We start from the raw sequence: 25,292 nt of genomic DNA on the forward strand, positions 1-25,292 counted from the left end.
CTTGTTGTATCAGGCTATGGTGGCTGGTGGACATAGTTGTCACCATACATGGTGTATATAACCAGTACATTCTTTATTGGATATTAATATGACGTGCGTTAATATCATTAATGCTGGCAGTATCCATTAACCAAGATGGCGGCGCGGAGCGAATCACGTGGCGTGGATGACAGCTGAGCTTTAGTGACGTTTGGATCCGGATCCCGGAAGAGCAGCGGGACGTGATATCGGGGCGAGATACAGCGCGATGGGATGAGAGAACGCCGCAGAGCCGACCCTTCATGTCACGTGAGCTGATCCGGGTGGGGAGAGGGGGTAATAGTGGGGGCACACTGATCACCCACGAGCTCTGTGTATGTCTGTGCACGGGCCCCGGTCTACTGAGGATGGCATTGGGCTCATGCTTTGTCACTGCTTCCTTCATTTTATACAGTGTTCTGTGTGCAGGATCTCAGCTAATGCTCCATTTACAGGAGATCAGTGGAAAGGTATAGAAATAACAATAAAAGCTTTCTTTATACCAACATCTGCAAGCTGTTTGTATCCAGAGGCGATCGTCTGTCCTAATTGCAGATGATCGTTCCATGTGTGTATGTGGACTGCTGTCAGCCAGTCATTGCTTTCTGCAGAATGACAACTATCCACATCCATCTGCACATCCGGCCTTGGGAATACGCTGGATTGTTTGCCAAAGCTGGCATTAATACTGTGTGAATGAGGCCCAAGGGCTCCTTTTTATGGCGGCGGTCTGATCAGAACAGTTTTTAAGGCAGACCTGATTAGGCGGACGTCCAGGTCTCTTTCCCTTTTTTTTTTTTTTTGGCCTAAACATGACAGATCAAGGGTAATCGGATGTAACCTGACTGCAAGTGCAGTCCAAGATCTGATATGGGTCTGGAAAGCGCAGTCTTTTAAAAGTGGAACTTAAAGCGGTAGTAAACCACAGTTAAGGGGGGGAAGGAAAATCCCCTGCAAGGCAATGTCATAATGCACTATTATGCATCACATACTAGCACATTGTGAGAGACTTACCTTTAAAACAAAGCCCTCCAGTGTCGCACTGTCACCGCTTAGAGGGCTTTTGTCTTCACTAAGTATGAACTCTGGCGTGTTCGCATAGAACACGTGCAGAGCCCGCCAGGAAGTGTGCACGGCGCTGCGCTAATAACAGCCAGGGAGACATTTCACGATCCCTGCAGCCGAGCATCGGGACAATGTCTCCCTGGCTGTGATTAGCACAGCGTCGTGCTCACTTCCTGGCGGGCTCTGCGCGTGTTCTATGCGAACACGCCAGAGGTCATCCTTAGTCTTTACCCGGTCTTCTTTCTAGGTTCACGGCCTCCAGCTACATGAATGGCCTGGGGCGCGATAACGTCAATCCCGTGCATGCCATCGTTTTACCTTTGTCATTTAAAGTAGAAGAAAATACCAAGTTTTGGATTGTTCCCAGAAAAGTAATAGAGGGGGAATCTTCCAATGGGGACATAGTTTTGGTGACCTGGGGGTCCCCAAGGGATTCCCTTAAAGTGGTAGTAAACTGCCTGTTAAAGGGGGGGAAAAAAACCTGTAAGGCAATGTCATAATGTGCTAGTATGCATTGCATACTACCACGTTATGAGAGACTTGCCTTAAAACTGAGCCCTCCAAGGTCGTGCTGTCACCGCTGATAGGTCTTCCTTCTGGGTTTGGGTCCTTCAGATACACGAGTATCCCCACCATTTACAGGATGGACTCTGATCCGAAAAAGTATGCCGGACCTTCAGAGCGTATGCATCAGTGATGTCATCGGCTGCATGCACTCTGAATTTCTCCTTAACAGTGCAAGTTTAGGAAGATATTCATTCACAGTACCTACAGGTAAGCTTTATTGCAGGCTTATCTGTAGGTGAAAGATGGAAAAAGTAGGTTTGCTACTACTTTAACTGTGTCTGGTCATCACAAACTTAAAACGCTATTGAATACGTCTTTATTGTTTTAACCACTTGACAACCGGGCCTATTTTGGCACTTTTCTCCTTCATGTAAAAATCTCAATTCTTTTGCTAGAAAATTAATCAGAACCCCCAAACATTATATATTTTTTTTTTTTAGCAGACATCCTAGGGAATAAAATGGCGGTCATTGCAACTTTTTTTTCTTGCACGGTATTTGCGCAATCATTTTTCAAACGCCATTTTTTAGGGAAAAAACAGTTTAATGAATTAAAAAATAACAAAACAGTAAAGTTAGCCCAATTCTTTTGTATAATGTGAAAGATGATGTTGCGCAGAGTAAATAGATACCTAACAACATGTCACGCTTTAAAATTGCACACACTCATGGAATGACGCCAAACTTCGGTACTTAAAAATCTCCATAGGCGACGCTTTACATTTTTTTACAGGTTACTATTTTTGAGTTACAGAGGTCTAGTGCTAGAACTGTTGCACACGCTCTAACGCACGCGAAAATACCTCACATGTGGGGTTTGAACGGCGTTTACATATGTGGGCGGGACTTGCATGCGTGTTCGCTTCTGCGGGACAGGGGCGTTAAAATTAATAAAAACATATTTTTTTTTTATAATTTTTTTTTTTACTTCATTTTTTTTTTTTACACTTTTTTTTTTTTTTTATCACTTTTATTCCTATTACAAGGAATGTAAACATCCCTTGTAATAGGAATCACTGTGACAGGTCCTCTTTATGGAGATATGTGGGGTCAATAAGACCCCACATCTCTCCTCCAGGCTTACAAGCATGAAATCGGTGAAAAAAAATTAATCGATCACATGCTGACAGCCGCAATTGCGGCTTTGTTTACTTCCGGGTACCTCCGACGGTCATAGAGATGACTGGTGACCATCTGGAAGGGCACAAAAAAAAATTGTTCTCTAGGTGCCCTGTTCACACCAACACTGGTATCACCTGCAGATTTTTTTCTGCACAGGAAAAAAAAACTGACATGACATTAACATTGGTGTGAATAGCACACATAACTGACATGGTGTTGGTTTTCCGCATCAGTTTTCTTCCGTTTTCATGCACGTATGGTGTGAATGAGCCCTTAAAGTGGAATTAAACCCATCGATTTAACAGTTTTAAAAAATGGTTACATTCCAGGCATGCTGGGAATGCTAACTGTGTAACATTTGCTTGTGTCCTCAACAAAACTGTCAAACCATCAAATGTCTGGTGTCATAACTGCTCATATGTGCAACACCATGGCAGTTGCAAATCAAACAGAAGCTAAGATGTTTTATGTCATGCTGATGCCATAGGGGCCGTTTGTAGGGGTTTACTCAAACAAGTTCTAGAAATATGAACAGACTGGTTGTGCTGGTATGTGCAGATCTATTCTTTGAATGGACTGGGTATTTCAGCTCAATAGAAACTCAGTCAGAGCATTGTCCGCTCTTAACTACTTGCCGACCGCGCTATAGCAAAATGACAGCTACAGCGTGGTTGGACAGTTCTGGAAGGGTGTGGTATAACATCCACCCTTGATCACACACACGGCGCACTCTGTGATCGCTGTGTCCATTGGACACAGTTGATCACAGATCGGGGTAAAGGGCTAATCAAATCGGCTCTTTACCCTGTGATTAGTGGTATTCAATCACAGCTAATCACAATGTAAATATACTTGCCAGTTATCAGCATTCCTTTCCTCAGGCTGTCACAGCATAAGGAGAGAGGAGGTAACCGGCTTGTGTGAAAGGGGACATCTGTATTGATAATCAGGGTACCGGTCATCAGTGTCCTAATAATCAGTGCTGCCTCACCAGTGTCGATCTGTGCAGCCTCATTAGCACACATCAGTAAAGGAGAAAAATAACCTGTTTGCAAAATTATATAATAGAAACTAAGAAAAACTTTTTCCTTTTTTTTTTAATGTTTGGTATTTTTTCACCTGCTTAGAATAATAAAAAAAAAAGAACACCCCAGTGGTGATTAAATACCACCAAAGCTCTTTTTGTCTGAAAAAGAAAATGAGTAAAATGTCATATGTACAGTGCTGCATGACCATGCCATTGTCATTCAAAGTGCGACAGCGCTGATGGCTGAAAATTGGCCTGGGCAGGAAGTGGGTAAAAGTGGCCTGTAGGCAAGTGGTTGAAGGCACAGCCCACCATTAAAAAATAAATATTAAATACACCAATTTTAAAATAAAATTGCTTTGCAGTGTGCAAAGTAGAGCTGCACGATTCTGGCAAAATTGAGAATCAATTTTTTTTTGCGTTAAGTCTTTCACATTATACAAAAAAAAATGGGCTAATTTTACCGGTTAGTCTTTTTTTTATTTTTTTTTATTCTCTGCATAGAAAGAAAGGGAAATACATTGTCAAGATCGCAACAGCAAAAGATTGCAATAACAATTGTTGAGGATTAATCATGCAGCTCTAGTGCAAAGCATTGCAAGTATGATCGGTACATCACTGGTGCAGTGTGCAGGCTTCTGCAGACTATTCCTCCAGCTCCAGAAGGTTTGGACTTTTCTGTTATGGGGTTGAAGGGCCTCACAGTGGACTACAAGTGCAGTGAGCAGTGTGTGTCTCCACATTGTACTCCATTGAGAGCTCCAACTCCATCTGCCATGGTGGAAGAGTGGATTTGTACTCTTTCCATTCAGATTCCTGTGACTAGTTCTGTGAATGAGTGAGATGTGCACAGCCAAACTGAATAAACAGAAACCGTGTGCTGTAGGGAGATGGGGGGGCGGCGGTTTCATGTCAGGGAGCGTTACCATGTTTCACGTCACACCCTAAATATGAGTGTAACAGGAACACACAGCGGTTAAGTAGATATGCATTACAGGGAATTTGTATTCATGTTTGTTTACCTTGGATAAGACCATGAATTCTATTCTATTTCCTTTTCATTGATTGTTCTTAATTTATGCGGCGGGTGGTACAGTTGACTGACATTCTTTGGCTGAAGCATCCCTTGTAGACCTTTCAATTATTTAGCATGGTCTGAAACAAATGTAATCCATCGCCAAAGCTCTGGAGTTCATCCGCTTGCTACATACCGACATCTAGTGGGTCATTTTTAACTCGTCACGTGTTTTAATATTTTAGACTTTAAAGTATAACTAAAGGCAAAACTTTTTTTTTTTTTTAAGTTTTAGATAGAGAGGAGATAGAGTAGAATCCCTGTCAGGTTTTTTTTTTTTTGTTACGGTCTGTGTCCCCATTAGGGATATTCATTCTCTCTATTTGTCCTGTTTACCATTTATCATTGACACTAAAAGAAAATCTCAAATTTTGGGCTATCCTCAGAAAGGTAATAGAGGGGGAATCTTCCAATGGAGACACTAGTTCTGATGAAATATAAGGCCTCATTCACACGGACGGACCGTTCAGGTCCGCCTGTCAGTTTTGACGGCGGACCGTTCAGGTCCGCCTGTCAGTTTTGACGGCGGACCGTTGAGGTCCGCCTGTCAGTTTTGACGGCGGACCGTTCAGGTCCGCCTGTCAGTTTTGACGGCGGACCGTTCAGGTCCGCCTGTCAGTTTTGACGGCGGACCGTTCAGGTCCGCCTGTCAGTTTTGACGGCGGACCGTTCAGGTCCGCCTGTCAGTTTTGACGGCGGACCGTTCAGGTCCGCCTGTCAGTTTTGACGGCGGACCTGAACGGCCGCTCTATGCATCCCTATGGAGAGTTGGATGTCAACGGAGACCTGTCCGCTGACTTCCGATCTGCTAAAAACAGACGTATGGGGACACGTCCCCATCCGTCCATATCGGATCGGGTAAGATCTGATGAAAACGGACATGCTGTCTGTTTTCATCAGATCGCTCCATAGGAGACAGCGGTGCCCGACATGCCCCTCCCCGCTCAGTGAGCAGAGAAGAGCTTGTCATCCGTCGGCTCAGCGGAGATCTGCGGACAGATCTCCCGCTGAGCTGACGGGAGCAGGCGGACTCCGTATCGACGGAGTCTGCCTGTGTGAATGAGGCCTAAGACAAGAGGGTGCACTGGCCTAGTGCATTATTCAACACAATTTATTATAAAATAAAAATGTATGAAGTGTCTACTCACAAACATAAATGAGGCTCTGAAGGATTGTCCTTTGAAATGCGTCAACCAGCAGGAACCAGGGCTTGGTTCCCTTTCCCGGATTGAGACACCAGTAATATTGGGAGAGTGTAGCCAAGCTTGTGGCCTGATTTTAACATTTATGTTTGTGAGTAGACACTTCATACATTTTTGTTTTATAATACATTTATGTTGGATAATGCACTAGGCCTGTGGGCCTCTTGTCTTGTATTTCTGCAGGATGGCCCCAGTCCTAGAGGGCACAAGGTACTCAAGGGATTATCCATATTGGTCAAGGCAGAACAGCCAGTATATTGGGTCAACTCACTCATGTGCAGGAGAATTTGCAGAGTGTCCCACAAGAAATCATAATCGGCCCATAATGTAGGCGTGCATGAGGTCTTATGGGTAGCTGTTCATGTCGTATTAGGCCCGCTTCACACTTGTGTGATGCCAGACATTGCATGTAATTTGGATGTAATCCACAGTGCATTGCTGTTCACATTACATGCGATGTCTGTGGGGTGCAATATCAGCCATACAGATAGTATGGCTGATATCGCAACGCATTCAGTCCAAAGACGCACAGGACCCTTTTTTCTGTTCGGATCGCATGTGTGTTCACACATATGTGATCTGATTCATGTCGGAACCATCGGTTCGCACTGCGATACGCAAGCTGAAATAGGGGCGTGCTGTGCTCTTCTCCCCCCCCCCCCCCGTGTTCCGCGCTGTGCTCTCTTTCCGCCGTGTTCCGCGCTGTGCTCTCTTTCCGCCGTGTTCCGCGCTGTGCTCTTCTTTCCCCCGTGTCCCGCGCTGTGCTCTTCTTTCCCCCGTGTCCCGCGCTGTGCTCTTCTTTCCCCCCCGTGTCCCGCGCTGTGCTCTTCTTTCCCCCCCGTGTCCCGCGCTGTGCTCTTCTTTCCCCCCCGTGTCCCGCGCTGTGCTCTTCTTTCCCCCCCGTGTCCCGCGCTGTGCTCTTCTTTCCCCCCCGTGTCCCGCGCTGTGCTCTTCTTTCCCCCCCGTGTCCCGCGCTGTGCTCTTCTTCCCCCCCCGTGTCCCGCGCTGTGCTCTTCTTTCCCCCCCGTGTCCCGCGCTGTGCTCTTCTTTCCCCCCCCCCCCCCGTGTCCCGCGCTGTGCTCTTCTTTTCCCCCCCGTGTCCCGCGCTGTGCTCTTCTTTTCCCCCCCGTGTCCCGCGCTGTGCTCTTCTTTCCCCCCCCGTGTCCCGCGCTGTGCTCTTCTTTCCCCCCCCCGTGTCCCGCGCTGTGCTCTTCTTTCCCCCCCCCCCGTGTCCCGCGCTGTGCTCTTCTTTCCCCCCCCCCCCCCGTGTCCCGCTCTGTGCTCTTCTTTTCCCCCCCGTGTCCCGCGCTGTGCTCTTCTTTTCCCCCCCGTGTCCCGCGCTGTGCTCTTCTTTTCCCCCCCGTGTCCCGCGCTGTGCTCTTCTTCCCCCCCCCCCCCGTGTCCCGCGCTGTGCTCTTCTTTTCCCCCCCGTGTCCCGCGCTGTGCTCTTCTTTTCCCCCCCCGTGTCCCGCGCTGTGCTCTTCTTCCCCCCCCCCCCCCGTGTCCCGCGCTGTGCTCTTCTCCCCCCCCCCCCGTGTCCCGCGCTGTGCTCTTCTTTTCCCCCCCGTGTCCCGCGCTGTGCTCTTCTTTCCCCCCCCCCCCCCGTGTCCCGCGCTGTGCTCTTCTTTTCCCCCCCGTGTCCCGCGCTGTGCTCTTCTTTTCCCCCCCGTGTCCCGCGCTGTGCTCTTCTTTCCCCCCCCGTGTCCCGCGCTGTGCTCTTCTTTCCCCCCCCGTGTCCCGCGCTGTGCTCTTCTTTTCCCCCCCGTGTCCCGCGCTGTGCTCTTCTTTTCCCCCCCGTGTCCCGCGCTGTGCTCTTCTTTCCCCCCCCCGTGTCCCGCGCTGTGCTCTTCTTTCCCCCCCCCCCCGTGTCCCGCGCTGTGCTCTTCTTTCCCCCCCCCCCGTGTCCCGCGCTGTGCTCTTCTTTCCCCCCCCCGTGTCCCGCGCTGTGCTCTTCTTTCCCCCCCCGTGTCCCGCGCTGTGCTCTTCTTTCCCCCCCCCCCGTGTCCCGCGCTGTGCTCTTCTTTTCCCCCCCCCGTGTCCCGCGCTGTGCTCTTCTTTCCCCCCCCCGTGTCCCGCGCTGTGCTCTTCTCCCCCCCCCCGTGTCCCGCGCTGTGCTCTTCTTTCCCCCCCCCCCCCCCCCCGTGTCCCGCGCTGTGCTCTTCTTCCCCCCCCCGTGTCCCGCGCTGTGCTCTTCTTCCCCCCCCCCCCCGTGTCCCGCGCTGTGCTCTTCTTCCCCCCCCCCCCCGTGTCCCGCGCTGTGCTCTTCTTCCCCCCCCCCCCCCGTGTCCCGCGCTGTGCTCTTCTTCCCCCCCCCGTGTCCCGCGCTGTGCTCTTCTTCCCCCCCCCCCGTGTCCCGCGCTGTGCTCTTCTTCCCCCCCGTGTCCCGCGCTGTGCTCTTCTTTCCCCCCCCCCCCGTGTCCCGCGCTGTGCTCTTCTTCCCCCCCCCCCCCCCCCCGTGTCCCACGCTGTGCTATATAACTGAGCATCGTAACCTGTGTTTACGATGCTTCAGTTTATGAATGGAGAGGAGCTTCCCTCCATTCATTTCAGCTGAGGCTGCAGAGAAAGGGACTGGGGAATCTGTGTCCTTAGTCCCTTTCTCTGTCTTAAAGGGGAGATGTGAGAGGTCTGTTAAGACCCCTGATATCTCTCCAAAGACCCCCAACTGGGCTGATTAAAAAATAAAATAAAAATTGCAATAAATATTTAAAAAAAAATAAAAATTAAATGTAAATAAATAAATAAAAAAAACACACACTAACAATCCACCCTCCCTCCTAAAAAAAAAAAAAAAAAAAAAAATGTAAAAAAATATTCTAAAAAAAATACTGTCACATGACATTAAAAAAAAGTATCGGTAATCGGTATCGGCGAGTACTTGAAAAAAAGTATCGGTACTTGTACTCGGTCTCAAAAAAGTGGTATCGGGACAGGACAACCCTAGCAGAAACATAATGGGGTTAAAAAAACTAAAATGAGCTCTTTATAGTACAAATAGAACAAATAATCGCTACTGTAAATATTACTTTCACTGTTCCACAGTAAAAAAAAATAAAGCCTTTACATTAGCGATTACTTTCTCTTTTTGTACTATAAAGGGCTATTTATTTATTTTTAACCCCATTATGTTACTAAATGTCTTGGGCCTGGTTCACGCCTATGCGTTTTTTGGTGCTTTTTGCAGAAACGCACTACATTCCACTTATCGTGGTTTTCTATGGCACACACGTTCACATGTATGCTTTTTTCAGCTGCTGTGTATTTGATAAGGGTCAAGGATTTTTTTCAAAGCAAAATCTGCCCAACAACAAATTGGCAAAAAAAAGCATAAACAAAATGCAAAAAAGCAAATCGCCGAAAAATCACGTGCGCAAAAATCAAAACGCACATTAAAAAGCACGGCATAAACAGATCAAAAGCAAACTGCATAGGTGTGAAGCAAGCCTTATGCTGGCCACACGGATCAATTTTCAGAAGAGAATATTCATACGAATTTTTTTTGTACATTCGCTGAATGAAAGAATGTTGCTTTTAACATTCTATTTTTAAAATGAATGTGATTTCTGAACGAAAACCACATACACTGTCTGAAAATTCCTTTGACCAAAAAGTTTTCTATTATTTCAAAAAAAAATTGTCACTGTGGTTGAAAATGAACGTTGATTTGACCCCACTAACGATTAGAAAATCGAACGAACGTTCTTAAAACGTCTTCCTTTTTTTTTTTTTTTTTTAAAGAATATATTGTTTTTGTATGGGCAGTATAACACATATTACCGTTCTGTTTGAAAATCTGCAAAACAGTCTAACTTTTTTATTTTATATTTTTCATTTTAACTAAATTATACACCACACTTTTCTTAAGGTTATTAGCCGATTAATCGAAACAATAATCGGCCAACTAATTGATTATGAATATAATAGTTGCAGCCCTACACCTAAATGCACTTAACGTGATTGTAAAGTCTCTTGTTTGTTATTTTTATTGGAAAAAAATAAAATAATTATACCTACCTGCTCTGTGCAGTGGATTTGTACAGAGCAGCTTGGATCCTCCTCTTCTCAAGTCCCTCTTCGGTGCTCCCGGCCCCTCCCTCCTGTTGCATGCCCCCACAGCAAGCACATTGCTATGGGGGCACCCGAGCCGAGTCACAGGTATGTGTCTCCACTCAGTAACAGAGCTGCGGCCTTGCCCCATTCACCTCCCCTCTCTCTCCTGATTGGCTAGCTGACTTTGACAGCAGCGGGAGCCAATGGCGCCGCTGATGTGTCTCAGCCAATCAGCAGGGAGAGTCTTGGACAGCCGAGGGACATCGCTGGACAGAGATGGGGCTCAGGTAAGTATTGGGGAGTACTGGGGCGTCTGCTGCACACAGAAGACTTTTTCTCTTAATGCATTGAGATAATACACCTTCTGCCTTTACAACTCCTTTAAATGCTCAGTGTGAATGACACCACTGAAAAATCATTACATGCATTTTAGAAATGTCCTCTAGGTTTGACAATGCCAGTGTGAATGAGGCCTAAATGTTTACATAATGTGCTTAAAAGGTGTTATATCCCCTAGCTATAATTTCACAGGCTCATTGACCATGACAGTTGCGTGGTATGGCACTTAAATTTCAACCCTTCTTACGTTACACTACAAGCCTAAAGCCCTGTACACACAATCGGATATCTGATGGAATCTAATCCGATGGATTTTTTCGTCGGATATCCGATGAAGCTGACTTTCCTCAGTCTTGCCTACACACCATCGGTCAAAAATCTGACCGTGTCCAAACGCGGTGACGTGAAACACTACGACGTGCTGAGAAAAATTAAGTTCAATGCTTCCGAGCATGCGTCCACTTGATTCTGAGCATGCGTGGATTTTTAACCGATGGACTTCCACACAGACGATTGTTTTTTTTTTTTTTTTTCTATCGGTTTTTCATCCATAGGACAATTTTAAAACATGTTCTATTTTTTTTCACCAATGGAAAACAAACCGATTGGGGCCCACACACGATCGGTTTGTCCGATGAAAACGGTACATTGGTCCGTTTTCATCAGACAAACCGATCGTGTGTACAGGGCTTCAGAGACTGTGGAGATCTTCTGGGGTGTAGAAGCTGCCTGCCCAGGAACCAGATCATTTACACCAACATTGGCTGGAGTGGTGATGTCGTCACTCCCGTGCATGCTTGCGGGAGACTTCAAACCGGCAAGGGCCGGCGGCTGCTGGTCCTTTAGCCGAGGATCCCCGCTGTGCATGCGCCGCTGCAATCAGCGGCACATTGCGGGGGGGAATATCTCCTAAACCGTACAGGTTTAGGAGATATTCTCTATACCTACAGGTAAGCCTTATTATAGGCTTACCTGTAGGTAAAAGTTACAAAAACAGGTATACAACCACTTTAAGATAACAGTAAATATAAACCTACAGGTCCAGAGCTATCTTTCAGCTTTCCTCTTTTTGTTTTATAACCTATGCAATGCAGTAATATTACAAATCTAAATATCTAGCTAATGTTATATTATTCATATCGTCTTGTTTTCCATTAATCAATACAGGTCCCGTTAACTGTTCTGGCGCCGTGGCAGTTGATTCTTTTGAGGCTGCAGAGCAAACAACTCTTCAGAACGATCATTGTAACTACACAAAGCTGAAGACCTGTACAGCCAGATTATTTCTGTCTATTACAAACTCTTCCATACTGGATTTTTGCTTATCAGGTATGTGTTGATGGAGAAGAGAATAGGCTGTGTTCATATTTTCTTTCTTTATAATGGTGTGGACTAAATAATAATTTTTAGTTGGGTAATCATATTGCATATAAACATTTATTCGTCTTTTTGACCTGTAGATGTCAAATGGGGCTTCTCTGCATGTTTTCTCAAGTTGTCTTTTAAGGACAGCCCATGAGACAGAGTTCCACCCAATGAGACAGGACACACTTTTTCACTCTTGAATAAGTGGTCTTCTCAAGTGAAAATGACTAAAGCTTGTAGCAAGCTAGGATCTTCAGTAAAGGAAGACTTGGCCTCCACATTCCATGCCTTCAGGTCTTTTCTTGTGGATTTGAAGACCCCCTTCAATTCCTCCTAGCCATCTATAGTGCCCAAGTCCTTGATAGCTGGTACGTTGTCAGTGTTTGAGGAAGTTTTGTCTAGTAAGAATGATGAAGAGGCATCCGTTGCCTTCTCATCCTCACAAGCAGATTCATATAGAGAAGCTGAATCCAGGGATGAGGATGTGTTCTCCAAGGTGTCTAAATACAAGTTATCCCATAGAAGACGTGGACAATTTGCGAACAGCATCATTCAAAATATCATGTCAGCGCAGAGTGGTACTGCGGACATATATGGGTATTCTGTGCCCCATCCCTAATATTGGGTAACTGGGACTTTAATGACACCACACTTGAGATAGATTTTTTTTTATTTTTTATACAAAATCAATTTTTATTGAAACATCAGGGACCACTTTAGTTGTTCCTGCTGAGAGTTTAGGACCGCTCCAGAGATTATTTAGACAGTCTGGTTTGTGTTTCCACCAGGGTGAAATGCACTCTGTGGTTGTGGAGATTCCAGACTCCTCTCTCAAGGCGCTTTCTCTATGGTTTGGTCCATTTCTTTAAGCATGACCGCAGATGTAGGCGCTCTGGGTCTGGGGAGCTCATCTAGGAGACCAAGTGGCACTGGGTCAGTGGTCCTGGAAAGAGGCCAGAAAAAGAAAAGAGGTAGCCCTGGCCAGAGGCCAGAGTTTTGCCAAACTAGAGGGAGCTAACGACCATAAGCCAAATTCTATCGAGAGAGTGTCAACATCTCAAGATACTTTCCGATACTTATGGGAATAATCAAGGAGTCTAGCTTTGCAGAAGGTGGGAGAGAGATTTCTTCTATCTTGAGCAGAGTACATTCTGGCTTCAATATTTGAGATACACCTTAAATCAGTGGTCATCGACCCTATCCTCAGGGCTCACTAACAGGCCAGGTTTGCAAGATACAGCACAGGTGATATCATTTGCGCCTCAGTGATTGCAGTATTCTAGTCTGCATCTCCCCAAGGTAATACATAAAACCTGGCCTGTTAGTGGGCCCTGAGGACAGGGTTGATGACCACTGCCTTAAAGCGACTATGATGACCTTGCCAGAATTTCTCCTCTGCCACCAAGTGCGTCAGGATGGTACTTTAAATCAGGAAGCACCCTCTTCTCTAACAGCAGTGTGGGGTCAGCCAAGGATAAATCATTTTGCTTCTCGGGTAAAAAAAATGATAGAAAATTTATTTTTGCCAAGTACATGGGATTCAGCAGTGGCAGTAGATGCTCTAAACAAGGGGTATCAAACTGGTGGCCCTCCATCTTTTGCAAAACTACAAATCCCATCATACCACTGCCTGTCTGCTTTGCAATGCCTTGTGGGACTTGTAGTTTTGCAACAGCTGGAGGGCTGCCAATTTGACACCTGTGCTCTAGACAATCCCTGGACATTTAAATACAGTTGTGTGTCATGTCCCCCCCCCCCCCCTTTTAGGCTTCTTCTGGAAAATGCTGTGGTTCTCCCTTTTACAGTCTATATCCTCGACATCTCCTGATTTTTCCAGGGGTCAGTCCTGTATGCCAGAGTCTCCTCTCTGAATCTTTCAGCATGGTTTTTGAAAGGCAGATTTAGAAATCTAGAGCACTTACTGACAGAGTAGTCTGTGTTCTGCTAAACAGTAGCATGTCCATTATTATAGTACTCGATGGAAAGATTTGGAAACAATGTATCTCGTGGATGAGGGAACATGAGAAGACCTGTGCTAACACTTTTTTTTTCAAGATGGTGCTGGTCGGGGTTTTGCTCCCAGTATGCTGAAGGTTCAACGGCTTGATGGTGAATTTCTTCAAAATCGCTTTTAGAGGATTCTAGAGTTGTGCGATTTTTTTTTTTTTTTTTTTTTTTTTTTTTTTTTTTTGGGCCGTTTCCAAAAATCAGAATCGGATCAGTACCATCTAGGTCTTGTCCATCTTGGGATCTAACCTTAGTTATTCAGGACATTGTGCTTGCTCTCTTTTAATATTTGGAAGAGACTTCTATTAGTCTTCTTATGCCTTTTAAATTGCTATTACATCAGTCGGTGAGCTGCAGGTACTTTCTAACTAGATATTTAAGGCAGCAGCATGGTCTTCACTACCAGTTGGATTACCAAGTAAAGACCTTGGGCCAGATTCACAGTCGAGATACGACGGAGTATCTCAGATACTCCGTCGTATCTCTGAGTATCTATGCGACTGATTCATAGAATCAGTTACGCATAGATAGCCCTTAGATCCGACAGGTGTAATTGTTTTACACTGTCGGATCTTAGGATGCAATACCGCGGCCGCCGCTGGGTGGAGTTTGCGTCGTATTCCAGCGTCGGGTATGCAAATTAGCAGTTGCGGCGATCCACGCCGGTTTTTCGCGTTCGCTACGTCGCCGCTACTCTAGTTTCCCGTCACAATTTTAGTCGTCGTTTGACCTGCCCTAACTTTAGACAGCACACGTATGTGCTGTTTAAAGTATGGCCGTCGTTCCCGCGTCGAAATTTAAAAATTCACGTCTTTTGCGTAAGACGTCCGGGAATACGGAAGTACGCTACGCACGTCGCCGTTCGAAAAAATTATGTCACTTCGCGCAAAGCACGGCGGGAATTTCTAAACGGAGCATGTGCTGTAGGTCCGGCGCGGGAGCGCGCCTAATTTAAATGGCACACGCCCATTTGAATTACGCTGGCTTACGCCGGAGGCTGTCAGCGTAGGTTTTCATTGCAAGTGCTTTGTGAATCAGGCACTTGCGATGAAAACTTGCGGCGGTGTAACGTATCTACGATACGTTACGCTGCCGCAGTTCTATGTGAATTTGGCCCCAAGCGTTTGGCAGAAAGGTCCTCCGGGTGGTGATCCCTCCCTAACCTGGTGAATTCTTGCTTATGGACTCATGTGCTGTCCTGGTAAACGACTTGGGGAAAACTGAAGTTGGCTACAATAGTCTTCCTGGACAGCCGGATTCCCACCCTGTTCTCGTGATTCTACGCTTCTGTGCTGTGTTTTCTGTAGCACCGTCTTTTGGTTCTTGAGTAGTTTGAGTTGTGCACCTGAAGGAACTACTTTTAACGCTTGATGATGGTGTGTTTTCTGTCCCAGTGGGTAAAACTCTTGTCTCATGGGCTGTACTGGAAGACTACTCGAAATATAGTTTGTGGTAGGTCTAACTCTGGTTTTCATCCTTTTTCCTTTTCTTCTTTGTTGCAAAACATCCAGTGTTTACATACATGAGTGTTCTGGAAATACTTTATGTCAAATGTTTATTTCTAAAACGAAAAAACAAACATTCAGTTGGCCCCATATCGTATAGTTTTTTTTTCCAAAGAAAAGTCCATCTTTCTCTCATCACCTTCCAGGACGGCACCCGAGAGATGATGGCTCCTCCCCACAGGAAACACAATCACTTAACAATTTAAAAGTCCCCACCCTTCCCCTTGATCCTCAGTATTGATTGTGTTTCTCCCGAACACATCGTCACGTTTGTTTTGTTTGAATACCTAGAGACCGGGGAGGGTCGAAGGTACCCCTGTTGAGACAGGCCTTAGGGAGGCCGGGGAGGGCTGAACTAACCTGTAGGCCTTCGGGTCTAACTCACAGGTCGCCCCAGGCGTGCACCAGCGCTCTGAGCTGCGGGGAGGCTTGCCATCGCTAGGGTGCAGAAGAAACGCCGCCATTTGAAGAGCTCTCTCTTCCCGGGTACTGCTTCCTACTTTTGGAAACATGGCGCTCCAAGCCTCTCTGAGTGAAGGTGGGGCTTTTGCCTCACAGCGCAACCCGGAAGGGACATTCCCCCGAGGAAAGGGAGTGAGAGTCCTGGTCTTCAGGGTCTGAGTCTCTGGGGCCAGCCAGCCAGCACAGGCCTAAACTCTTAGGATAGGCCCAACAGGGGGCATACTAGTGGGTTTATTACCCTTGTGGGGGTTGTTTATTGGTTACAATATCTCCCAAGTTCCAACCGATCACTTCCTCCTTACACTGCTGGTATATCTGTCAGTGTGTTAGAGTTAATCTAAACCTCTTGTGGCTCAGGCAACAAACCATTTAGGTGGTGTGAGAAGCATAAAGCCTACGGCCACATCACCCTGAAAGCGCCCGATCTCGTCTGATCTCGGAGGCTAAGCAGTGTCGGGCCTGGTTAGTACCTGCATGGGAGACCGCCTGGGAATACCAGGTGCTGTAGGCTGAAAATGCTAGCCTGCAACCCTTAATTGGGAGTTTCTCTGGTACAAACCCCTGTGTTAAAGCTATGAAAATCAGCCATACAGGTGTCTGATTGCCTCCAGCCTGAGACTATGGTCACCTCTTCATGAGAAACCTAATTGATTTCTGAGTCTGTGCTCGTTAAGACCTTTAAGGCTTGGACTAGCTCCCACCTGTGTGTGGACCAGCTACACCTACTCAGACCTTTGCAATAGCAGAATAGCAGCTACCACTATTGTGGTATAGTCACACACCTCGGATTTCCAGTATTTGGAACTACCATGTTCCTTCACTGGGATGAAGGATCAATATCTGAAACTCAGGTTATGCTAGGATAGAGCGTTGGTCTGTCCGCACATCAGAAATGCACAACATGGGTTTATCTTGGGTCATTTCTGAGATATATGTGTGTGTGTGTGTGTGTGTGTGTGTGTGTGTGTATGTATATATATGTATATATATATATATATATATATGTATGTGTATATATATATATATATATATATATATATATATATATATATATATATAAATATAATTTGTGTGTATATATGTAGACTGATGATCAAGGGATATCCTATGACTCACCAGAAATGCCTAAAATTGATTAGATAACGGTACTCTGTTCCTTATCAAGCGCATAACACTGAATGGTGGTGACGCCTCTATGGTATATTCGCACACTATTGTTATTCAGAAACATACCACATTGAGTTACTGTCGGTGTAATTTCTGTCGGATACATGCATGTATATTATTGCTTATCAGAGAAGCATGACATTGATTTGTCGGTGACACCTCTATTATATAAACCGCACACTATGGTTATTCAGAAACATACCACACTGAGTTACTGTTGGTAAAAATTTCTGGAGGTTACATGTTGGTACACTATTACTTATCAGAAACGCATGACGCTGAGTTACTGATAGCGACACTTCTGCTGGTTATATGACTATACAATTTTGCTGATCAGAAACGCATAGCATTGTATTATTGTTAAGGATATTTATAAATTCAGATATGCACTGCTTTAAGGGTCCTTTTTTTGCTAGTGACATTTCTGTTGATTAGATGACCCGACAAGGTTGCATTAAGTAACACATTGGGTTGCCGACAACATGCTGTTGGTCATATAAACTTTCCAAGTTTTTTTTTTTTTCTAATCAAAATAATGCACAACTGGTATTGTGGGTTCATGACGGTATACTGTTACTATCCAGAAACGCACAGCATTGAGTTTTCTTGCTAGTGACGTTTCTATCAGGTATATGACTGTGGGTGTTGGAATACACAATGTTACTGTCTGTAACATTTCGGTCCCTTGTCCTATACCCTATTGTTTATCTGAAGTATGCTAATACCACTCTCTGCTAGTTATGACTGCAGGGAGTATAACACCAGCAATACACGGTTGAGGCCGCATATGTCCTTTTGGTCATACTGGCCATGCGACTGCTTTTTTCTATGATCATCAGAGATATACTATAGGTGCTAGTATTATTTTCTGTTGATTGGAAGACCGTACTGCGGTCAGTCAGGAATAGACAACACTATAGTGGTTCTTGTCCTCCTGTCCTGAATCTATTACCTTGGGTCGCTGCACATAAATAAAACACAGCAGTAGAAGGTGTCTGTGTCCTCTGCTTTCTTTATTACTCAGAAAAAACACCATATTGGCTAGTGGCCTCTCTGTTGAATGTAGGACCTATAAACCTATTAAGCATCAGAAGCTCACACTTGGAGCTTCTGTCCTTTCTCTGGGCTTAGGTTATATGGTATCTTACTACATATGAGAAATACACACCTAAGGTTGGTTGTGTCTTCTCTATCCTACAGGTGTCTGTATATCAGAAAACACAGCAGTGGAGGCTGGGGGTGTCTATCTGTTTTTCCATATTAAGTCTGAGCTTGCTGTCCTTCGGAAATACAAGATCTAGGACCTGTATATCTGGGACATTTTGGTCACTTTATTTCAGACCTTATTTTCCATTCACATGGAAGGAACAGGATTTCTGATTGCGGGCCTTTACTTCTAGGCATGCCAGAGACATTCCCTAGACCTGAACCCAGTAGGGTTATAGGACACTGGAAGGAGGTCATAAAATCACCTAGTAGGTTCTTTTTAGTAGGAAAGGGGTTACGCTGTTAGGGGCTGTTTGCCTGAAAAAATTCAGCATCAGGATTTTTTCTGACTGGTTCTCCCGATCCGATCCGAGCTTTATAGCTCAGTGTATGTCCTTCATGTCACCCCCTCGGACGAACTGGATATGAATAACCAATATTCATCTTTTACTCCTACTATGGCATTGGTCCCTTGTGGTAGGGATCTGCTTAACTTAACACTCCTTGGTGCGTGGAGTGGATCATGACCTCAAACACTGGATTTTTACAGAATACTGTATTCTGTTGGCGTGTGGCACTCATGGGTTTACCCTGAGATTATAGGGTAAAATGTATCTGCATATTATACGCGGGGGGCGGTGAAAAGTTTTCTTTCCCCGACACCTTTGTTCTTTTCTGTTATATACCAATGAATGCAGTGGTTACTCGCAATTTTGTAACAGGCTTCTTTTCTGCGTAGTTTAATGATCGACTCGCAGGGTTATAAGGAGCCTAGGGTATATAGAACAATCTCACATCTGACATGTCGGTATTCAGATGGGAAGGAACTCAGAAATGGGGAATGACCAGGATGGGACCTGCTTGTCAACCGGCTTGCAGAGCAGCTGTTTTGTCCGGTCTAGCAGTGTACGTTGGAGACAGGAGTTTGTCCACGCGTATTGGCGGACGCACGAACGAGCCACGCCAAGGCATCCTGTGGTCCTGACACTGACCAATAAGTGTCCTCGCTATAAAGTCACATGCATTCCAATGAATGGAGGTGGACAGGTGGACTGAAGGGAGTGCAGGAGCACACCAAACGCCCTGCTTGGTCACATACCTGTCCAGTCATTTGAGTGAAGGGAATAGACTTCCCTTAATCTAGTATCCTTGAGTGGGTTTATTTCCTTGTTTCACCAGGACTATGGCAAACAAAAAAGGGGGACCCACAAGGATTGTACGTCGGGAGACCCTGTTTCTTTCTAAACCATTCTCCTGTACAGACTAGTGGCTTAAAACCACATGTTTTTTTTTCTGGGTTGATCAAAGTAGGTCTTTGTTTCACAGAACAAATCTCTGACTAAACTTTGGATGGTCTTATGCAGCTTTGCAGACACTATCAACCATGATGGCTAGAATATTGGCGCAGCCAACCTTTCTATCCTAAAGAATACTCAAGCTCTCAGAATTTTTTTTCTTTAAGAGCACGTGCCACCTAGACTCTGCATCCAAAGAGGAGACAGGAGCATAGGTGGAGCAGACCTGCAGGTCATTTTCATGATCCAGCTAGGATACCCTCATCACACACTAGGAAGTGGAAGTGGTGAAATAAAATCAGATTCTGACATCTAGCAAAAGACCTTGCAGGCAAGGGTCCCACCCTAAAGTAGGCCTGTTGGTCACTCGTCTATCCTCTCGGGTGCCGTCCTGGAAGGTGATGAGAGAAAACGGACGTTACTTACCGGTAACGGTGTTTCTATGAACCTTCCAGGACGGCAGGCCTACTTCCCGCCCTATATGGAGGGAAAAGATAAGCTAAACGCTAGGTGGTAAGTACCTATACGGAACAATGTCCCTTGTGAACCAGTTCAGGACTACTCTAATTCATACTGAGGATCAAGGGGAAGGGTGGGGACTTTTAAATTGTTAAGTGATTGTGTTTCCTGTGGGGAGGAGCCATCATCTCTCGGGTGCCGTCCTGGAAGGTTCATAGAAACACCGTTACCGGTAAGTAACGTCCGTTTTCTGTCAGTGTTTCATATTACACCCATATTCAGGGTGTAACGTGAAACATAGTTACAGTCTGCAGCTCCCCTTCTCCCCTTAAGGAATCCATGTTTTGTTCCAACCTGTCATTTATTTACATTTTAAAGGGGTAGTAAACCCTCATGGTTTTTCACCTTTATGCATTCTATGCTTTAAGGTGAAAAACCTGTGGTGCTGCAGCCCCCGTTTTACTTACCTGACCCCGATCTTTCTCTGGCCAGGAACAAGCACACCAGCTCTAGCTGGTGTCTTGTGTCCTTATTGGATAGGGTGATAGCAGGACAGCCATTGGCCTTCCGCTGCTGTCAAATCCAATGATGCGGGGGGGCGAGTCCTGCATTTTGTGTGAATGGACTCAGATGCAGGACTCTGGAGCGCACCCGCACGGGTGTCCACATTAGGAGAGCCTTCTCCAACATGGGCACTCGGTGCCGGGAGGAGCCACCGGCACCCTAGAAGAGGCAGATCAGTGCCACTCTGTGCAAAACGAACTGCACAGTGGAGGCAAGTATGACATGTTTGTTATTTAAAAAAAAAAGAGGTTTTACAACCCCTTTAACGTTGCTCAACACAGCCACATCATTCATTCACAGATATAACAGTGGGGCACTTGTTCATTGATACTTCCGCCAGCCTCATCACCGATGGTCCATATTTTGATACAGACCTTAAAGCGGAGTTCCGCAGAAAACAAATAAGTCGGCAGCTACAAATACTGCAGCTGCTGACTTTAATACATGGCCACTTGCCTGTCCAGAGCGCCCACAATGTTGGCACCCAAAGCCGATCTGTCCCTTGGCTCTTGGGTGGAGGCACCGCAATCTTTGGTAAGGGAATCAGGAAGTGAAGCCTTGTGGCTTCACTTCCTGGTTCCCTACAGCGCATGTGAGAGTCACGCTCCATGATCCCACTGGTCCCTGCTGTCTTCTGGGACATGTGTGTCTCCCAGAAGACAGCGGAGTGGCTGGACATAGCGTAGAACTCTGTGGATATACTGCGGCGATCTATGCCCGGAAGTGGGAGCAAATACCTGGATTAGATGGGTATCGGCTCCCCTCCCCCCCCCCCGAAAGGTGCCAAATGTGACACTAGAGGGGGGCGGGGGTGGGTTCTGAAAAGCGAAAGCTCAATTTTCGGGTGGAACTCCGCTTTAAGCTGTAGAAAGAATCTGCAGGAACCAGAGCATTGCACTCAAGATCTACTCAATGCAAAAATAATTATAAATACACATTTTTATAATCATGGGCGCTATTATTATTATTATTATTTTATTATTATTATTATTATTATTATTATTATTATTTATTTTATTAGTTTTTTTTATCTTTTTTTTTAATGAGTTTTACAAGTTCCCACTGTTACGTTGTGCTTTAGATTGAGTATTCACTTTTTAGAAGGCAGTGTTTCACTCCTAAATTCTCGCAATCAAAATTTCTGCCTATAACCCACCAAATACCTTTTATGTGCCTGATTCTCGAAGGGAGAAGCTCATTCATTGTGATACAAGCACCTGCTCTGCCCACCCCTTTTCTCTGTTGTCCATTTACAGTATACTTTGAATTTTGCCAATGGGTTGATATAATACAAACTGCCCTATGATTGAATAGGAGGAGAGGCAGGCAGAGCAGCCTAAAATCACTTCACAGCTTCTGTGGAGGAGACCTGAAGGAAATTGTAAATAACAAGAGGTACATACACAAGGTGGCATGCAACTTATCCCCCTTATAACCCAGCACATTTTAAAATTTAAAAAGTGTTTTATTTGTTTTGTATTGTCATTCATGTTGATACAATTAAACATTCAGCATACTTTTTTGGTTTATTTATTAAGTCAGTGATTTCCCTTTTTATAGCTATCAGTAAGTTAAGAAATGAGACAAGCTTCTAGGCTATTTTTAATAACGTATGTGAGTGTACGTACGTACGTACGTACGTACGTACGTACGTACGTACGTACGTACATACATACAAACATGCATACAGGCAAATGTCTGTAGCGAGGTGTCTGGGTGGGGGTGTGTAGGTAGGTATGTACAGTGGTGTATTTAGGTTTTGTGCTGCCCTAGGCCTGACTACCCCCTAATTTAAATATGACCCATCCTATCCTGTCAAGGTCACACCCCGCCCTGAAATGTTCAAGTGGGGACACTAGTTCTGATGGCCTGGGGGGGGGGGGGGGCGCAATGGCTTCCCTTAATTTTAATATATTTCCTCTCACTTCCTGTTTGGCTATGGGGCAGGAAGTGAAGGGAAATCTCTGTAATGGGACAGGGATGGTAAAAAAAAAAATTGAAGCGACGCCCCTCCCCCCCACGGTTGGGGAATGCTAACCGCCCACATACTGGAAGCAGTGCGGGCAATTTTAAGGGGGCACTAGACTAACTTGACAAACAGTGTAGCGCAAGCCGGCGGGGACACTTTCCGTGCTGCCCTAGGCCTGGGCCAAGATACAGCATTGGGTATGTATGTGTATATACTGTATAAGCATAAACCCTGGAGTTAGTTGTATCAAGCCCCCTATGTCCAGCTTTTCCCTAAAGCAGGATTGCCAGCTGTTTGGCTATAAACCTTTAGTCCCCCCCCCCCCAACCCCTGTGTGGCTTTATGCATATTGTAACCATATAACAGCCAGTTACTCAGAGGCTAGAGTACGCATCTTCAAAGGGACTTAAAAGCCACAAATGGGGTACAGTTAGTCTACAGTGTGCACATGCAGAGGTATTATTATTATACAGGATTTATATAGCGCCAACAGTTTACGCAGCGCTTTACAACATCAGGGAAGACATTATAGTTACAGTACAATTTAATACAGGAATGATCAGAGGGCCCTGCTCGTTAGAGCTTACAATCTAGAAGGGAGGGTGAAGTGGAACAGAGGGTAGTAGATGTGGGGGGTGATCAGGTGGGCAAAGTTAAAATACAGTTGTTAGATGTGGGTAGGATAGGCTTCTCTGAAGAGGAAGGTTTTCAGGGATCCTCGAAAAGCTGAAAGAGAAGGAGATAGACGGATAGTTTGGGGTAAGGAGTTCCATAGGCTTGGAGAGGCTCTGGAAAAGTCCTGTAGACAAGCATGGGAAGAGGTGATGAGATATGACAGCTCACAAATGTAGAGTGCCTTCTAAAGCAGGGGTCTCAAACTGGTGGCCCTCCAGCTGTTGTGAAACTACAAGTCCCATCATGCCTCTGCCTGTGGGAGTCATGCTTGTAACTGTCAGCCTTGCAATGCCTCGTGGGATTTGTAGTTTTTCAACAACTGGTGGGCCACCAGTTTGAGACCCCTGTTCTAAAGGCTCACGTCCAATGGTAAAGTTGAATTTGCGAAGCGATGTACTGTAACTTGCTGCATCGATACCTGCTGGCACCCGATGGCAACCATTTACTTCTGTAACTAAAATCATGCATTCTTACACAAGGTGGCTGCTGGGATGCCAAAATGTTTAACAGTACATGGCGTCCTCTGAAGGAATAAGGGCCTTGTTTATTGGCCAACCTGTATGCTTCAGATGATGCAACTCTTCTCGTGTACATACACACAAGGGCTTACGGTAAGTCTTATGTAAATGTGTTTTTATATATACAGTATGTTGTCATCATCTATTTATTTTTTTGTGTTTTACAGGTAAACTATTGAAGAAAAAGATGGAAAAGCACTGGGTGTTTTGGGCTTGTGCAGAGAAATGGCTATTAACTTTGGGATCCTGGTCGTGGGGACTGTGTAGGATATGTCTTCTGCCATTAATATTAACTTTTAATATGTATGGTGGCATTATTTTGCTCCTCCTAATATTTGTCTCAATAGCTGGAATATTATTTAAATTTCAGGATGTTTTGCTGTACTTTCCTGATCAGCCTTCCTCATCACGACTTTATGTCCCGATGCCCACAGGAATACCACATGAAAATATATTCATTAAAACAAAAGATGGCTTGCATCTCAATCTTATCCTTCTGAGATACACGGGTGATAACTCAAGCTTTTCTCCAACTATCATTTATTTTCATGGTAATGCTGGAAATATTGGTCATAGGTTACCCAATGCATTGTTAATGCTGGTCAATCTTAAGGTGAACTTGCTTTTAGTTGACTACAGAGGGTATGGAAAATGCGAAGGAGAGCCAAGCGAAGAAGGCATTTACCTCGACTCTGAAGCTGTGCTGGACTATGTCATGACCAGACCAGACATTGATAAAACAAAGATCATATTATTTGGACGGTCACTAGGGGGAGCTGTTGCTGTTCATTTGGCCTCAGAAAATGCACACAGGATTTCAGGAGTCATGTTAGAAAATACATTTCTTAGCATTCCTCATATGGCCAGCACTCTGTTTTCTTTTCTTCCCATGCGCTATCTTCCATTATGGTGCTACAAGAATAAGTTCTTGTCTTACAGGAAAATCTCTCAATGCCGAATGCCTTCTTTGTTTATCTCTGGCTTATCAGACCAGTTAATTCCTCCTTTTATGATGAAACAGCTCTATGAACTCTCCCCATCGCGGACTAAAAGATTGGCCATCTTTCCTGACGGGACTCATAACGATACCTGGCAGTGCCAAGGCTACTTTGCTGCACTTGAACAATTTATAAAAGAACTGACCAGTAATCACTGTCCAGAAGAAAATACAAAGACCTCAAATGTGACGATAATATGAATGCCAACTTCCTTTGCACTGTTTGTTGTATATAAAGTTTTTGAGTGATGAAAAGAATGTCATTTGTACTGTTTGTTATCTAAACAGAAGAGGAGGGAGTGCATCCAGGAGGTAGCTGATACCTTTCAGCTTCGACTCCCTAGAGGTTTTTCTACTTCCCTATAGACCTCTACATAAACTAATGTTCAGTGCATGCACTGTTTTATAATATCCTTCATTGTCACCAGAATGCTGCTTTTGGTTTTCAAAGATAGCATTGGAATGCCCTCAAATGTTGTCTTTTTATGTTCCACATTCTTAAATGTAAATGCCCCAGATCCAGGTGAAAAGCTGACATTGGGCTTATTCTATATTTCTGCTAACTTAAATGGCTATTTTTTTTTTCATTTTGGTATTCTGCAGATGGCCTCAAGACTGAAAGGCCCAGATTCTCAAAGG

General features: G+C 45.2%; 1 protein-coding gene and 1 non-coding gene across 2 annotated transcripts; both read left to right on the top strand.

Annotated features, from left to right (window-relative positions):
* Positions 1-17: 17 nt before the first annotated feature.
* ABHD13 (abhydrolase domain containing 13) lies at positions 18-24,911 on the top strand. The gene is made up of 3 exons (XM_040336200.1): positions 18-288; positions 11,632-11,793; positions 23,824-24,911. The coding sequence occupies exons 1-3, from the start codon at positions 282-284 to the stop codon at positions 24,852-24,854; spliced, it is 1,200 nt and encodes a 399-aa protein (XP_040192134.1). The 5' UTR covers positions 18-281; the 3' UTR covers positions 24,855-24,911.
* LOC120929710 lies at positions 16,196-16,314 on the top strand. Its single transcript, XR_005747419.1, has one exon. It is a non-coding gene; the product is annotated as a 5S ribosomal RNA (ribosomal RNA).
* Positions 24,912-25,292: the final 381 nt, after the last annotated feature.

This window comes from Rana temporaria, chromosome 2, assembly GCF_905171775.1.
Source record: "Rana temporaria chromosome 2, aRanTem1.1, whole genome shotgun sequence".
In the NCBI taxonomy this organism is placed as follows: Eukaryota; Metazoa; Chordata; class Amphibia; order Anura; family Ranidae; genus Rana; species Rana temporaria.